This window comes from Natator depressus, chromosome 3 (assembly GCF_965152275.1).
Source record: "Natator depressus isolate rNatDep1 chromosome 3, rNatDep2.hap1, whole genome shotgun sequence".
Classification (NCBI taxonomy): Eukaryota; Metazoa; Chordata; order Testudines; family Cheloniidae; genus Natator; species Natator depressus.
Genome location: NC_134236.1, coordinates 209,283,784 through 209,301,334, shown reverse-complemented (window position 1 = coordinate 209,301,334; position 17,551 = coordinate 209,283,784). Strand labels below are relative to the sequence as shown.

At 49.4% G+C, this 17,551-nt stretch overlaps 1 protein-coding gene across 2 annotated transcripts in view; it reads left to right on the top strand.

Moving 5' to 3' along the window:
- MRPS5 (mitochondrial ribosomal protein S5) overlaps positions 1-2,995 on the top strand; it is a 93,090-nt gene extending 90,095 nt beyond the window's left edge. The window contains exon 11 of one of the 2 annotated variants that reach the window (XM_074949873.1): positions 2,456-2,995. In XM_074949873.1, coding sequence (XP_074805974.1) covers positions 2,456-2,680 — 225 coding nt within the window. In that variant the 3' untranslated portion in view covers positions 2,681-2,995. The remainder of the gene's footprint in view (positions 1-2,455) is intronic. The other variant, XM_074949872.1, reaches the window with a different exon arrangement.
- Positions 2,996-17,551: the final 14,556 nt, after the last annotated feature.

Here is a 17,551-nt window from a genome sequence, read left to right as displayed (position 1 = left end):
ACAGGGACAGGGCGGCAGTGATCCTCATCACCCCAGCCTGGGCGCGCCAGCACTGGTACGCATCGCTCCTAGAGCTGTCGGTAGAGGCCCCAGTAGTCCTGTCCCTGCACCGGGACCTCATTACACAGGACGGCGGGCAGCTTCTTCCCCCCCGACCTGCAGTCACTGCACCTGACGGCGTGGAGGCTCTGTGGCTAAACGCCCTGGAGAGCCAGTGCTCCCTTCCAGTGCAGCAGATTCTGCTTGGCAGTAGAAAGCCCTCTACCAGGGCAGTGTATACGGCCAATTGGAAAAAGTTTTTGGGTTGGTGTGAACCCTGACAGGTGTGGCCGGGCCAGGCCCCGGTGCAGGCCATCCTGGAGTACCTCCTGCACCTCAAGCAGCAAGGTCTAGCCCTGTCCTCACTCAGAGTGCACCTGGCAGCCATCTCTGCCTTCCATCCAGGGTTCTTTGGGGGCTCGGTGTTTTCCCACCCAATTGTGAGACAGTTCCTTAAAGGGTTGGAGAGGGTGTTCCCATACTCCCACCCACCAGTCCCTCCATGGAACCTTAATCTGGTCCTCTCTAAACTCATGGGACCCCCTTTTGAGCCCCTCGCTTCCTGTTCCCTCCTCCACCTTTCCTGGAAGGTGGCATTTCTGGTTGCCATTACCTCGGCCAGGAGGGTGTCCGAACTGAGGGCCCTCACCTCTGAGCCATCATACACAGTATTTCACAAGGACAAGGTGCAGCTCCGGCCGCACCCCAAATTCCTCCCTAAGGTGGTTTCCCAATTCCATTTGGGCCAGGACATCTGTCTGCCGGTGTTCTTCCCAAAACCCTGTATGGACCCGAGTCACCGCAGCCTACACACCCTGGATGTGCGTCGAGCACTGGCGTTCTATTTGGAGTGCACCAAGCCCTTTCACAAATCCACGCAGCTGTTCGTGGCTGTAGCCGAGAGGATGAAAGGCCTCCCAGTGTCGGCGCAGCGGATTTCGTCTTGGATTACAAGCTGCATCCAGGCGTGCTATGAGCTCGCAGGTGTTCCGGCCCTGGCGGTCACGACCCACTCGACCAGGGTGCAAGTAACTTCCATGGCGTTCCTGGCACAGGTCCCGATCCAGGAGATCTGCAGAGCAGCCTCCTGGTCCTCGGTGCACACCTTCACAACCCACTACGCGGTCAACCAGCAGGCCAGAGAGGACGCGGCGGTTGGCAGAGCAGTCCTCCGAGCAGTTGTTCCGTGACTCCTCCCCTCCTCCAGAGGTAAGCTTGTGATTCACCTAATGTGGAATGGACGTGAATAAGCACTCGAAGAAGAAAAAACAGTTACTTACTTTCTCATAACTCTTGTTCTTCAAGATGTGTTGTTCATGTCCATTCCACCACACACCCTCCTGCTGCTCTGCCGGAGTCGCCAGCAAGAAGGAACTGGAGGGCATCGGGCCGGTGGGGGTATATATGCACAGCGCAGCGGCGCCACTCGGGGGGCCCCGCCAGGAGCCACTAAGGGAAAAAGTTTCCGTTGCTCGTGCATGCGGCGCACACACACCTAATGTGGAATGGACGTGAACAATACGTCTCGAAGAACAACAGTTACGAGAAAGTAAGTAACCGTTTTTTCTTTTGGTACGCTGAATGGGCAGCAGAGGTGTTTGCTGCTATAAGTGAATACCTATTCTGAAGAATGAGGCTTTAATGACTCATTTTTCTTGGTGGTGGGGGAAAGATTGAAAATCAAGTGAACAGCATTTCCTTGAATAACGGAAATTACTACCTTGAAAATTGTGTGCTGTGGACAGCACAGGTACTTTGCTATTATTGAAGCAACAAGATTCTGTTAAACTGCCTTGTGTCTTCAGGCTAATGGCAAGCGTACGTTGGCCATGGGAAGCTTACCATACGACAGCTAACATCCAGTTACCTGCCCATCCGTGAGATCTGCTTCCTGGGGATACTCATGTAATTTAACTAATCTTCAGTCAGTTCTTGGCAGGGTAGGATTATTCAGCCCTATCACATGTATAATAAACAGTGCTTTTGGTATGTTGCCACATTTTGTTACTGTGTGTTGTTACTATCCCACTGCATGCCTTCATCATAGGCCAGTAGCCTTTCCAGAAAGCGGTACTGCTGGGAATGACCTTACAGTGCTAGCAAACCAGCAGTCCTGGGACTACAGCATTGCAGCCAGAAGCACGCAGCAGAATTCCCAGTGTTCGCACCATTCACTGGATGTTCTACATACGCTTACGTGTTCCAGGAATCATTTCTTTAGTTTACATACAACAGCTGAACAACGGACACTTTTTGTTGCTACTTATGCCATTTAAGCAGGCAAACGATGTTCAGAATTGGTATGGAGGTAAATACAGAATGGAAATTATTTAGATAGATCAATAGGCTGAACTTGTCCTGGTTCAATTCTTTCTTGTGACATTAATAGAATTTTTCTTTTTAACCTCTCAAACAGGAAACCCATCAAGAACTAGCAGATAAGAAAAGCCTCTACGTGGTAGAATTCCGTGAGGAGTGTGGCCCCCTGCCAATTGTAGTTGCTTCACCTAATGGAGATGTCAGGAAGGAACCAGAACCTATGGATGAGGTTCCCAATACCAAGCTGGAATGGAGTGAAGTGAAAGTAGCTCAAGGAATGAAACGTTCTTCCTGGGCAAATGTCAAAAGGACAGTGTGGTGAAGAGCTGGGATCTGTCCATGCCAATATTCAAAGAGGTACAGCAGCACAAACCCAGAGAAAGTCCAGCTCAAACCGGTGATTTGGCTAGATGTGCACTTCAGCAACATGTTGGGTTGCTGCTGCTCTGCCTTGGATGCTCAGCAGTCTAGCTGGCTTTTCTGCAAACGTCTCTTGCCATCCACATTCAGCTAATGAACAATCTGCATATGAATGGCTGATGTGCGTCCACGCCGATCTCATACGCGCCAGTGCTCTGCTGCTGTCCTTGGACCTGCTCTGTAATCAGGAAACCCTAGTTTTTTCTTTACAGATATTTGGGAAACTATTAAAAACGTTACTAAAATAAAACCAAATCATTCTCATAATTTAATATGCTGCATTTTCCCCCAAAGCTGCTTACATTTCTGTATGTGCTTTCAGAGTTCGACATGTTGTGCGAGGATAGATGTTAGTACATTGACTCTCCACACCTCTGTACCATGTAATCTAGTCCAGAGTGAGAGGGGAGGGATCGCTGTGAAATTAGAAGGGCAGAAGTATTGACAGGGAGGAGTGTAGGATGAAGGGAAGCCAAGGGCTGGGGCAGAGTTGCTGGAGGTGAGACAGAAGATTTACTTGGGGGAGGGGAATGGGGAAGGACAACGGGAAGAAGCAGAAATGGTTTGAGCCGTGCAAGAGAAAGCCGGGGGATGGGGAGATGGTTGGGCTGCAGAGTGAGGTGTGATGAATCAGTGGTAGGAGCTATCCGTGTCTAGGCCAGTGTTTCTTGAGCTTGTCGACCCCTCAGTCAAAGTAAATCATCATCATTCACAACCCCCTGATGTTTACCGTAAAAGAGCGATAGAGAGTTATCAGTGCTAAGCCAGTATCATTGATTTATGTGCTTGGTTTGGGAGGCTGACAAAGAATACCTGGACCTTGAAGGGGAAGGTTGCATGGGAAGTGGAGAATTCAGATTTTTTTTTTTATTTAGATTGTAATAAAATTTTTAATGATTCCTGACACGTGCCTTTCGTGACCCATCAGTGAGAAACACTGCTCTAAGACCAGAGCAATGAGGCAGGCTGGCTGGGGCACTAAGATGAGCTGCAGGAGAAGTCATTTGGCAGTCAGCAAGGCAACCAGGGAGCAAGTCAGTCCTGGAACCAGCTGGGGTAACTGTGTTAACACAGATGGGGACGTTTCACCACATGGTGAATAGTACAAATGTCTGAGGGTGATCCTTCCTCCCAAAACACCCTGCACTCCCCTCTGCTGCTTGAGAGAGCATCCTGCTTGGCTGGCTTTAGCAATGCAGCTTGAATTGGTACAGCCCACCCCACTGTCCACTCCCAGCCTAGCCCAAGCCTTCCTGGTTGCAGTCATCAGCAGGGGCTAAGTTTGTAGGTCTTCAAGTGCTGGTCCTGATCTGTATTCCACACATAACTATGCACATGCGCCCAAGTACGGAAATTCCTGTAAGCAGTGTCTATTGGGGCCCCCCCATTCACAGCCGGTCTCCTGTTCTCAACAGAGAGTATAATAGGCAGTGCAGGCCGACGCATCTCCAGTTCCTCGTTACCATCATGTGGCCTGAATCAGAATCCTGTGTCCTCCCTTCCTTCAGCTCCTTTGTAGACTCTGTAAATACAATTACCAATAGTTTTATCCTTCTGAGCCTGTTAGCTAGTAGTTTATAGTATAATTAGCATAGTATATTTTTCCCCCGTTCCTGGAGATTCCCTGCCTGGGTCTGGGACTATGCTCAGAGTCCCAGGCTTCAAGAATTGTCTCTCTTGCCCTCACTCCTTCCCTATCAGCAGCGAACATCAGCGCTGCCTCTGCTGTCTGGATGAGACGTGTATCTCTGCAAAGTGCAGTATTTGTCGCTTGTTCCTACCCAGAACTCGAGAATCTCCTGAGCTTCACCTGAGGAACTACCTGATGGAGAAGTCTGTGAGACCCTTCTTCAGTCCGAGCCGGGGGGAGACACTCTCCTGCCTGACCCCCTGTGCATCAGCCTGAACTTACAATCAGCACCCCTCTAAGTATGTGCTTAGGAGTTGAGCCTCCAGAACTTATTTCCAAAGACTCTTCATCTAGGGCTTCCCATGAGAATAGAGGGCACTCTAAGCCCAGATCCCTGTTGAGGACTGTCCAGAAGAGACATGTTCCTTCCCGTTGAGGTCAGGTGAGCCTTCATGCACAGACCTAAAGAACTGGCTCTGCTGAAAACGCCTGGACTGGACGGTGAAGTGCATAGAAAGAAAGATCCTCCTATTCTATCAGTCATGCCGGCACCAGAGTGGAAGGACCAACATCTACTGGTTCTGTCTAAAAGTGCAGATCCAGACTCATCATTGGTGCCATCTTGTTTGTTCAAGGACCACTCTGCCTCGAAGGGTGCAGCAGTTCCATCAGACTTGACTGCCAGAACCTCCCGGACATGAGGACGTACAGAGAGTTACACAACACCAGAAGATATGTTCCTCCCTTATCAGCAGTCTCCCCTCCTCTCCAGCCCAGCCCTAATGAGGGATGTTACTACACGGGAGAAAGGATACTACTTCAGTGTCCCAGGAGCCATATTACCCCCAGCTCTCTGACAGGAGTGCTCCAGGACTGACGGCCCCTCCGCTACCGGAGGAGCAGTTTGCAGACTCGGATGAGTCTGGTCGCTCTTGTATCTCCACGGAGGAAGTTGAGCCCTGATGGACGAGGAGTGACATACTCTATCCCTCCAGATCAGGCTTCCTCAGGGACCACTGATACTGAATCTTTTGGGGTTCTCCTCAGCCAGCTGCCCCTCTTTGTGGCCGTATTGCTCTAGAGGGCCCATGGGCTGCAGCTCCTGGGGCAGTGCTTTCCTGTTGTCCTTGGCAAATGACCTTAGATACGCCTTTCCTCCTATGCCACTGCTGCCACATGTCGTAAGAAAGGTACTTTACGACGGGGCCAGCGTCATTCTCCTAGCACCAAACTGAGCCAGGCAGTTTTGGTTCATGGAGCTCCTGACAATGTCTGCCTGTCTTCCCACCCCTACCCCAAATCAGATCCACACCTTCCTGAGCCTCCCAACTCAGGATAGGGGCAGAATCAAGCACCCCAATCCAGACTCACTCCACCTCATGGCCTGGTGTTGTGATGGGTGTCCGAAATAGAATGTTCCTGCTTGACTCTTGTTCAGGCTATCCTTACCCGAAGTAGGAAAGATTCAACTAGGATCTTCTGCTGGACAAATGGAGGTGTTTCTCTGCCTGGGCGCAGATCAGTCCATACTCTCCAGCCACTGCAAGCATTCTGATTGTTTGAGATTATCTCCCGCCCCAGGAGACCTCAGGTCTCTCCATTAGTTTGATGCAAGTCCCCCTCTCAGCAATTAGTGCCTTCCTCCCTCTGATAGATGGACACTGCTTTCACTCACCCAATTACAGTACGTTTTATGAAGGGCCTAACCAGGACCTTCCCACCACTGATCAAACCTACACCTCAGTGGGACCTGAATCTCTCCTGACAACACTCACCAGACCTCCGTTTGAACCCTTAGTGACATGCTCCATGTCCCACTCGTCCAGGAAGGTTGCGTTTCTGGTGACTATTGCTTTGGCCAGAAGGGTCAGCGAGCCGGGAGCCATCCTGGCAGACCCTCCCTCTACTGTTTTTCAGAAGGACAAAGTTTCCCTTATCTTGCATACTAAATTTCTCCCCCAGGTTGTTTTTGAATTCCACATTTGCCAAAGTCTCCACTTACCTGTCTTCTTTCCAAAGTTCCATACTTCTACCGAGGAGAAAAGACTTCACTCCCTCAACGTCCGGCATGTCCTGGCGCTCTACCTGCAAAGGACCAAACCAGTCAGAAAGTCACCAAAACTTTTTATCACCATAGCAGAAAGATTGCGTGGGCAAGCTATATCCTCTCAAAGAATTTCGAAGTGGGTTTCGGGATGCATTCGAGCGTGCTGCAGGTTGGCCCACATCTTTCTCCTGAAGGTGTCCGCTCACTCCACGAGAGCACAGGCTGCCTTTACAGCATCCCCACAGCAGGTTGTGGTACAAGGCTCCAGCCACACGTTCACGACACACTGTGCCTTAGGTCACACCTCAGCTGCGGACACGGCCGTGGGATCTGCAGTGCTGCAAACATCTTTACCATTGGCTTCCTCGTACCCACCTCCAGTCTGAGCACTGCTTGTCAGTCACCTGCAAGTCGAACACACATAGGGACCAGCCCTTCAAGAAGAAACAGAGGTTATTTACTGTAACTGGAAGTTCTTTTAGGTGTGTGGTCCTTATCTGCATTCCACTAGCCGCCCACCATCCCCTCTGCTTCAGATCCTCTTGGATTTGCAGTAAGATGAGGAGCTGGAGAGGTGGTGGCCCACGCTGGCTCGAATACCCTCAGTCAGGAGCATGAGGTGACCTATTGTCCTGTCTTAAGGCAGCATCCTGGACTCCTTTCTATTTCTAGGTGCTTCAGCCATTCCTGACGAGACAGGATCCCCCATGGACACTATGCACAATGGAACTAAATGTGCTGCATCATGACAGGGCCTATGTGGCTCAGATTCATCACCGTATCTTCAGCGGAACATTTGCAGGACCTCCTTTGGGGCCCTGGGTGACCAGTTTGGGGCAATCAGAAAAAGTGAGGGGCATATTTTCCAATAGACTAGGGACCCCATCTTGGGAAGTGTTCTCCTATCTGGCCATCCAAACTGTTTGGTCCTGGGGCTCACCCCTGAAATATTCAGAGCTACATGGTTCCATAGTGCTCTCCCAGACAGCCAGTGCTGGGCCTCCGTGTTTCCAGTCCTCATGCTTTTTCAGGGAGGTACCTTCTTTCTGTTTTGTGTTTGTACAGCACCTCACACAGCAGAGGCCTGGTTCATGGCTAAGGCTCCTAGGTGCTACTTCAGTAAAAATAACGGGGTGCCTGAGGCCTATTGGAGAAAGTACAATACTCACACCAGCCTTTGAATGAAGCATATTGGCACCCTTAACTCCACAGTTTACAACCAGAGGTACATGGGGAGCAGTTTCTGGGGGCGGTTGTGTGTTGTCCATGGTGAGCCGGCTGCTCATCTGGTGCTGTCTCCTGGTTTTCCAACTGCCCAATCACACTGGAAGCTAAAAATACAGGAAACACATTTGTAATGTGGCCTTTCCATGTAAGCAGTTACTGCTGCTGCTGCCATGAGGCCCTTACGGGGTCGCGAATGGAAGGGGAGGCGTCCATGACCTGCTGTAAGCCATTCTGTGAAAAAAGGTGAGAACTGACTTACTCGCCATCTGTTCCGTTCAGAACAATCACCATGGCTGAAACACACAGCCATTGTATATGCTCCATGTGTGCGTAGTGGGGGCCTCACTGAACCCCCAGAGCGTTTTTAGTGCACCTTGTCTTTACGGCCACAACCCCAGTGTTGTTTGACACACCTTTCAAGAGTATCCTGCGAATTTGTATTTGTGGTTCTGATACCGAAGGCATTGAAGTGGGTATGATACAAATGCTGCGGGCTCCCAAAGACTGCAGTGAGATGTGTGCATTTGGACTTGGTTTACTTAGTCTAGGCTTCTCCAGCTCTGGTTAGCTGAACGGTGAACACTCATCAGAATTCTAATCTATGGGATGAGCACCTTGCCGGATAGACTCTCTGAGCTTTGCTAGCTAAAAGAAGATATTGCAATCAGAATCTTTCCCGCACCATCAAACGTTGCTTAGCTGTATAGGTGAAAATTGCACCAATTGTATTTACTACAGATTTTCCCTGTGGTTTTAAGTACAACTGCTGGGGAAAGGCAATAAGAAGCAAGGGCAATGGCTATTAGTTTCACCACCGAGAACATTTGTCAGTTTTTCACCTTAGATTAGACCAAGCAGTGTAGCTAAAATTGCTTGGATGCACTTTAATTTGCCTCCGTCTTCCGCAATAACTGCTCACTCAGTCACTGCACAAATAACTTTATTTGAACCTGCTGATTTCAGCTATTTCCACTGCACCAAAACAACTGCATCATCCTCCCACTGTCCGATCCCCTTCAGGTAATGGAGACCGTGTAAAACACTCATGTAACAAGTGGTATGGATTCTTGTGACTTCATTTCCTCTTCAGCAGCAAATAGGAAGTAAAGAGCAGACTCAGGATTCAGACGTCTTCACTGAGTGATTGCCCATGTCCATTCCACGTCAGGGGTGTGAGCGCCCCGTGCCCTGCGGGAGATTTTCCCCTCAGCAGTACTTGTTGAGGCAGCACATGCACCCATTCTTGCCTCTTGCTGTTGTGCCAGATTATAGAGGGCGGAGCCACCTCGACCCATCTCGGTTCCTTCTCGCAGCCCAGGATGGTTGGTGGACCCTGTTGTCTTGCTTTTGTAAGTTTTCCTCCCGTTTGTCCATCTTTGCACATTGTTGGTGCCCGTTTAATCTTAGTTCGAGTGTTTGACGGTTTCAGTGTTAAGTTTCCTGGTAGAGAGTTCATACACTTCAGTTCCTTCTGTGGGTTCTGGTTCTGGGACATGCTTCAGTCACGGGGCTTCAAACCTGTCTTGTCTGTAAAAAGCCGTTGCCAACGCGTGACCCGCCCACCAGGTGCCTGAAGTGTCGGGGGAATCCTGTCACAGGTTTGTAGAGACTTTAAGTTGCGGACCAAGAGAGACAGGGAGACCAGGCTGACGCTTCTGCTGATGGAGACAGTGGTGCACCTTCCTGTCCCGAATGTGCACCAAGCACTTCGACTTCAGTGAGACACGCCCCTTGGCTGAGTTCCAGCGCCGTTGCCTGCCCCAGGACCAAGGAAGACACGTTGGGCCTCCAAGAAAACGTCCAGGAGACCGGGGGGGACGGATGGACTGGGGGTTTTGTTTTCAGTTTTGGGGGCATTTCAAATGGGAAGCTTTTTCAATAAAAGTGATTGTGGGTACAAAATGTGCATACCTGTGTGGAGTAGTGAGTATAACATTACAATAAAAAGCTATTTTCTAATTTTCTGGGAATGATCATCATGAACTTAATGGTTTCTGTAGCTGCAGCCTGTCAGCTGGCGTGTTAAGGCGGCGAGATCGGATATCAAAACAATTTGTTGCTTTTAAGTGTAATGGCGCCACCTTTTGCATTACAGAAAACAATTTAATTCAGCCAAGTAAAAGAGAAAAGCAAAGCGGAAAAGTAAATCACTTTCATAGAAGCATAGACTATCAGGGTTGGAAGGGACCTCAAGTCCAACCCCCTGCTCAAAGCAGGACCAATCCCCAACTAAATCATCCCAGCCAGGGCTTTGTCAAGCCTGACCTTAAAAACTTCTAAGGAAGGAGATTCCACCACCTCCCTAGGTAACGCATTCCAGTGTTTCACCACCCTCCTAGTGAAAACGTTTTTCCTAACATCCAACCTAAACCTCCCCCACTGCAACTTGAGACCATTACTCCTCGTTCTGTCATCTGCTACCACTGAGAACAGTCTAGAGCCATCCTCTTTGGAACCCCCTTTCAGGTAGTTGAAAGCAGCTATCAAATCCCCCCTCATTCTTCTTTTCCGCAGACTAATCAATCCCAGTTCCCTCAGCCTCTCCTCATAAACCATGTGTTCCAGTCCCCTAATCACTTTTGTTGCCCTCCGTTGGACTCTTTACAAGAAGGATGTGGAAAAATTGGAGTGTGGGGCCCAAAACTGGACACACTTCTCCAGATGAGGCCTCACCAATGTCGAATAGAGGGGAACGATCACATCCCTCGATCTGCTGGCAGTGTCCCTACGTATACATCCGAAAATGCCATTGGCCTTCTTGGCAGCAAGGGCACACTGTTGACTCATATCCAGCTTCTCGTCCACTGTCACCCCTAGGTCCTTTTCTGCAGAACTACTGCCAAGCCATTTGGTCCCTAGTCTGTAACGGTGCATGGGATTCTTCCATCCTAAGTGCAGGACTCTGCACTTGTCCTTGTTGAACCTCATCAGATTTCTTTTGGCCCAATCCTCTAATCTGTCTAGGTCCCTCTGTATCCTATCCCTACCCTCCAGCGTATCTACCTCTTCTCCCAGTTTAGTGTCATCTGCAAACTTGCTGAGGGTGCAATCCACACCATCCTCCAGATCATTTATGAAGATACTGAACAAAACTGGCCCCAGGACTGACCCTTGGGGCACTTCGCTTGATACCGGCTGCCAACTAGACATGGAGCCATTGATCACTGCCCGTTGAGCCCGACAATCTAGTCAACTTTCTATCCACCTTATAGTCCATTCATCCAGCCCATACTTCTTTAACTTGCTGGCAATAATACTGTGGGAGACGGTGTCAAAAGCTTTGCTAAAGTCAAGGAACAACACATCCACTGCTTTTCCCTCATCCACAGAGCCAGTTATCTCGTCATAGAAGGCAATTAGATTAGTCAGGCATGACTTGCCCTTGGTGAATCCATGCTGACTGTTCCTGATCACTTTCCTCTCCTCTAAGTGCTCAGAATTGATTCCTTGAGGACATGCTCCAGGATTTTTCCAGGGACTGAGGTGAGGCTGACTAGCCTGTAGTTCCCCAGATCTTCCTCCTTCCCTTTTTTAAAGATGGGCACTACATTAGCCTTTTTCCAGTCATCCGGGACTTCACCCGATCGCCATGAGTTTTCAAAGATAATGGCCAATGGCTCTGCAATCACAGCCGTCAACTCCTTTAGCACTCTCGGATGCAGCGCATCCGGCCCCATGGACTTGTGCTCATCCAGCTTTTCTAAAAAGTCCCAAACCACTTCTTTCTTCACAGAGGGCTGGTCACTTCCTCCCCATGCTGTGCTGCCCAGTGCAGCAGTCTGGGAGCTGACCTTGTTCGTGAAGACAGAGGCAAAAAAAGCATTGAGTACATTAGCTTTTTCCACATCCTCTGTCACTAGGTTGCCTCCCTCATTCAATAAGGGGCCCACACTTTCCTTGACTTTGTTCTTGTTGCCAACATACCTGAAGAAACCCTTCCTGTTACTCTGAACATCTCTTGCTCTTTCACATGAGACGGCTGAAATCTGACAGCCTCAGGAATGGTACATTTATTCCAATCTGCAGAGGAGACTGTTCCATAGCTATCAAAACCAATCCATCAAATACTTCTAGCAGTGCAGCTCCAGGGAGAGCTACGCTGAGAGTAAGGACTTCAAACCCTAAAAGCAAGGAAACTCCAGTAGCATCCCTGGCAATCATGACTTTGGGCTCCAAGAATTCCTGATATGTACAAACACAGGTCAGACTGGCAAAGAGTCGGCAAAAACACCCAGCTAACCTACGTCTCCATGTCAGCGTGAAGGCAGCAACGATCAGAGTGGTCACTAATTATCTCCAGGACAGCATCAGACAGCAGACATCACCCAGGAGGAATTAATTCTGTCATGTCCTGGCAACCCACATTACTATCCAATGAAATGGAAATAATTAACATCAGAGGCAGATGGGCTTTGTGTTAAATTTCACAAGTTCACACCTATTAAAGAGGTCCCCTGGGACTGGAATCCACGTTCCGTAGTCGCACTGAAGAACACGCAGGGACAGCAAGAGGAGAGAGCAGATGAGCTTGTTGTTCTGGCCCTGAACTCGGACCCAGGAGATCTGGGTTCAGATTGTGGCTCTGCCACAGAGTCCCTGAGAGACAGTGGGCATCTCACATCACCTCTGTGGGCCTCAGTTTCCCCATCTGTGAAACAAGGATAACAATACAGCGCTCGGAGTCCTCCTGCTGCAGAGCACTGGGTGGTGTTTGTTTCCCCTGTGCCTCAGCCCCACATTTCCACAGAGGGCCTAACGAATATTGCAGGCGTCTGCCTGTCCATTGAGCCTATGAGCTCTGCAGGGCAGTGACTGTCTCTTCCTCTAAGCACCCACCACAAGGAAGCCCTAGCCTCCAGCGAGGTCCATCCAGCCCAGTCTCTCCCACGGCCAGCACCAGCTGTTTCAGAGGAAGGTGCGTGTGTCAAACCCCGCAGTTGTCGACATGGGACGTCTCCGTTGATGCCCTGAGGCATGAGGTTTAGTATCCCTTCTAGGAGGGGTGCACATGAGCAGCTCTAGCGCTTGCTGTATGTGGATCTAGTATAACTCCGGGTGCAGCGGGAACAGTAAATCTCCCTCGGCCGGGTAGCTCCCCACCACCGCCTTTCCTAGCTCACAGCACCCCCGGCCTCTGCACACATTCTGACCCCTCATTTATTTGGGGGGAGTCGGCACCAAGGCGCAGACTGCACGGCATGCAACTGGAAATCCAGGCAATCGTTTAGGTTTCCTTGAGGACACACTCCAGCTAATGCACCTAGAAAATCAACCTGCCAAGTAACCAAATCAGAAGCACAGTCCCCTAAAGCAAACACTAGGAGCGTGAGCTGGCAGAGTGCTGAGTGCCTCCTGCTGGAATTGGGCCTCCTCTCTCCCAGTGAGCGCAGCAGGACTTGAGAGCCCTCCGCACCTCACAGCACAGGGCTCGGGATCAGGCCCTGTACCTGCCCAGTTGAACTTCCCATTTCCTGCTTGCAGCTTAATCATATGATCCATGATGCACCTGTCTGCAGGCTGGCTGCCACAGACAGACCACACACGCATACATGCACACGCCCCCTCTCCCTACCGACCTAGGGAGTATAACTAATCTCTGATTTCCATGACAGGCTGAAACCTCTCCCATTCGTCACAAGAGAGAAATGCTTGCAAGCAGCATGGAAACTATTTTAAGGGTAGTTACGCTCTGGAATAGGCTTCCAAGGGAAGTTGTGGAATCCCGCATCATTGAAGGTTTTTTAGAACAGGTAACACCTGTCAGGGCTGGTCTAGGTTTACTTGGTCCTGCCTCAGCACAGGGGGCTGGACTCGATGACTTTTTGAGGTAGAGGGTTCGGTATACAGCAATTTAATCCCCTGATAAAAAGCACCTAAAATCATGCTTCTCACACTGAGGATGTCCCTGTCCTGCAAAATAGGGTTGCCCTAACTTTTTATAATAATCAGAAATACTTTGTCCTTCCTGTTTAACATTATAAGCAATTCGTTGGGCCGTTAAAGATCCAGTCCTCTCCGCAAAGCAAGCGGTGTCCGTGTAAAACTCTGCTGACATGGCTGATAGAGATGTCAGCCAGCCTATAACCTCCTCAGCAGATCATAGAATCATAGAATATCAGGGTTGGAAGGGACCCCAGAAGGTCATCTAGTCCAACCCCCTGCTTGAAGCAGGACCAATTCCCAGTTAAATCATCCCAGCCAGGGCTTTGTCAAGCCTGACCTTTTGTTTGCTTTAATGTATTTTATCCAAGCCTGTGAGAGCTAATCCTCTCTCGCTTCCATCGTTCCGGTGGCTTCCCACAGCAGGTAAGTGCGACTAAACGTGAGCATCTGCGTTAGCTGGGTCAGACAGTCTCATCAGTTGGTTCAAATGCTGCAGCTCCCTATGAAGCACCACAAAGCTGCCTGTGTTGCCGTGGCTGGGGTGCTTGTGCTCTCTGCTGTTTCGTTCAGGGCTCCTTTCTCACACGGGTTCAGTAGGCCGCAAAGATGACACAGATTCAAATTCTCGATGGTCTTCAACAAAGTTAGCTTGTTCCTGTCACGCCATGCTTCTTAAACTGTCTCAGTCCCCTCCAGTTCCTCAGATCTCCTTTCAACATCACAGAAGCATTCAAAGAATCCTGCAGGTTCTTCCTCGGACCAATCAATTCGTCTCTGGCCTCCACTCGTTCCATTATTGCATCCTTCTCTTTTCTGAGTGAATCACTCTGAGCAACTCTCATGTGCACTTCTAACTGCAGGCACACGAAGGGTCTGTCTCTCCGTACAGCACTGCCGCGCGTCTGGTGAAGACGCTCTATGCCAATGGGAGAAAAGTCTCCCGTCAGCATAAAAACCCACCTCTGAAAGCGGCAGAAGCTCTGTCAGCGGGAGCAGCGTTCCGCTCGACCCAGAGCTGTGCGCACGAGGGTTTATGCCGACGTAGCATGTCGCTCGGGGGTGGTTTATTCACACCCCAAGCGACAGAAATTGCAGCTGCATAACCTGGAGAGTAGACAGAGCCTCATTGCTGTTTGCCTCTTTCCTTTCTCAAGGTTAAACAGGCGAATGCCAATGCCTCCTTTTCTTTCCTTAAGTCGTCTTGGTCTTGTAACAGCTCTTCATACTTCTGAATTGCAGTCTGATACTCTAATCCAGGGGTGGCCAGCCTGAGCCTGAGAAGGAGCATTTACTAATGCTCATTGCCAAAGAGCCACCGTAATATGCCTGCAGACCCCCATCAGCTCCCTCCCACCCACCGGCAGCCCCGCCGATCAGCATCCCGTCATCCCCCCCCCCCGCACCTCCCGATCAGCTGTTTTGTGGCGTGCAGGAGGCTCGGGGGTGAGGGGGGAGGAGGAGCGAGAGCACGGTAGGCTCAGGGGAGGGGTTGGGAAGGGGTGGAGTGGGGGCAGAGGCTGTGGCAGAGCCAGGGGGGAGCAGTGAGCACCCCCGGCACACTGGAAAGTTGGCGCCTGTAGCCCCAGCCCTGGAGTCGGGGCCTAGACAAGGAGCCGCCTATTAACGTCTAAAGAGCCGCATGTGGCTCCGGAGCCCCAGGTTGGCCGCCCCTGCTCTAATTCTTTCCCACCCAGCCTCCCGTACACAGAGTCCAAGGTAACGTACTCAGAGTTCCTTTGGCTGGTCCCTCCTGGGTCTCTCTTAGAATGTTTCGCGTCCAAGTCATTTCCCTGTCACTTTCTTGCAACCTCCTACCTAAGTTTGTCTGCAAGACCCCTACATTTCCTCCGAATCGACGATTTTCTGCCAATACACTCTCCGGTTCTTGTGACACAGATGCTAACTGATCTCTGTGCTTCAGATCTGCTTCTCTTTTTTCAGAACCGGGAACTTTTCCACATATGCATATAAACTCTCTTACTCCAAGGTACCTTTTATACTCTTTAATGAAGTGGCAAAATAAAATGGGTGTGCTACAACCTGGCTTTAAAGATTTATTTTTGTATATTAAGCAACCCTGGAGGTAAAAAATGTCTTATTCAAAACAGAGTTTGATTTTAGAAATATGACAAATGAATTTGGTATGATAAAAATGTTAAACTGTACCATCCTACACATGAAAGACCATAGTACTGACCTTCGGCTGAAGTTATTCAATGCATCAATGCTCGATTTATTCTGATTCTACTAAAATTCAAATAGTTGTACCAATTCAATTTTTCATATTTGATAAGAAATAATGCCAAGCCAATTTAAGTCCAGGCAATATTAAGTTTTAAGTTTGTTTTGTTTATAATTGTGATTTTTATGAACAAATGTCCGACCTTAGGTGTAATTGGCTCATAAAAGAGAGGGATTATGTTGTGACTATTGGCCCTACAAAATGTACCCCTATTGTAAACTTAAATGTAAACAGTGAGCAAAAGTTCATAAAATGTTACAATAACCTGTAATTTTTGCCCACTTAGGAATTAACCACTAAAAATAGGTCAAGTTGTTTATGATGTTGAATGTTATAAAAAGATACAAAGAAACTGGATTTGTCTAAACCAAAAAGGCAACGTTAATATAATCCAAGGACTGCTGAAGTTACACTTGTTAAAAACAGATGATGTACAGTCTGAAGTTAATGAAACAAAATTGGGGTGACAGATATTAGACCTAATTGGTGGACAAAATAATGAAGATTATTAGACTATGCTGCCCACTTTTCCCCTTTCTGGGTTTCTTAAAAAGAGACTTTGAAAAAAAATCCGCTCTCTCTCTCTCTCATCTCCCATCCCACCTTGCATCCCAGCTCATCTCAGTTCATCTCGTCTTCCCTGACCCCCGCCAGAAGGATCAGATCAGACGGAAAGACTTTCTTCCTTTAAGGAATTTGTTTTCACCAGTGAGTGCTGAAAGTCATCACCTCGTCCAGGCATCCAGCCCCCAGCCCACCCGTGGGGATCTCTAATTACCGGCACTGCAAAGGCATGTGAGTTCCTGTCTCATTCTCTCCCCTTGTTGTGGTGTTTTCTGCCCCACCGCTTAATCTTCCCGGCCTATTTCAATCTCGGCTTTTCATCAAATCCTGAAATCAATTACATGGCATTCATCCAAACCTGCCTTGTCTAAGGAGAAAGGCTCCACCCAGATGACCGCCCTGACCAGACCGTAACTAGCCAGGGTCCAAGCAGCATGTGTCATGGTCAACTTGCCAACCAAAGCATCCACTCGTAGCTAACCGGTGATCCCATGCCCCAAAAACATCAACAAAAGCCATATTTCCCCCCTCTTCTCTATCCTGTCTCTCCTCCACCTGGGGTCTTTAAGAACGGGATATGTGAATGCCCTTCAGAGAAAGACGGGGAGTAAAATTAACTTTTTCCTTTTCATCAAAGAAAAGGTGCTGTGAAGGTAAGAGAGACTGATCTATGGACTCCAGAAGGAACGGGGCTGTGATCGGGTGTGACTGTGTTTTGCAAGATCACTCAGCCCCCGTTTCGCTATAAATGCTTGTTTTAATCTCTTGTGTTCAATCAAACTTCCAATTTGCATGACTGCTTTTGGGTTTGTCAAGTAGCTGAGTAAAATCAGAGGCTGTTTAAAAATAACCCCGAACGGGCCTATTCCTGTGTAACGCCAGGCAGTGAACAAGTTTATGAACGCTTGTAACTCTGGGGGCCTTTAACATCACTAGCCCTACACCAGCACTCCTGGCTACTCGCCGTGGGCCATCTCTGGCCACATCAGGAATGCGTTGCCAAGCTGCACCCTGTGAGTCTCTGCAGCCCCACAGAGAAGGGAGAGTTGCTGCTTTAGATTGGCCTCTGGGCCTGTCAGTTGGACTTCACAGACTGGGCTGTTCTTTCCCGAGCCATGTGAACCCTACTGGTATTGCTCCTGGGGCTCCAGATACTGTCATCCCTTTGACAGTAAGAGCC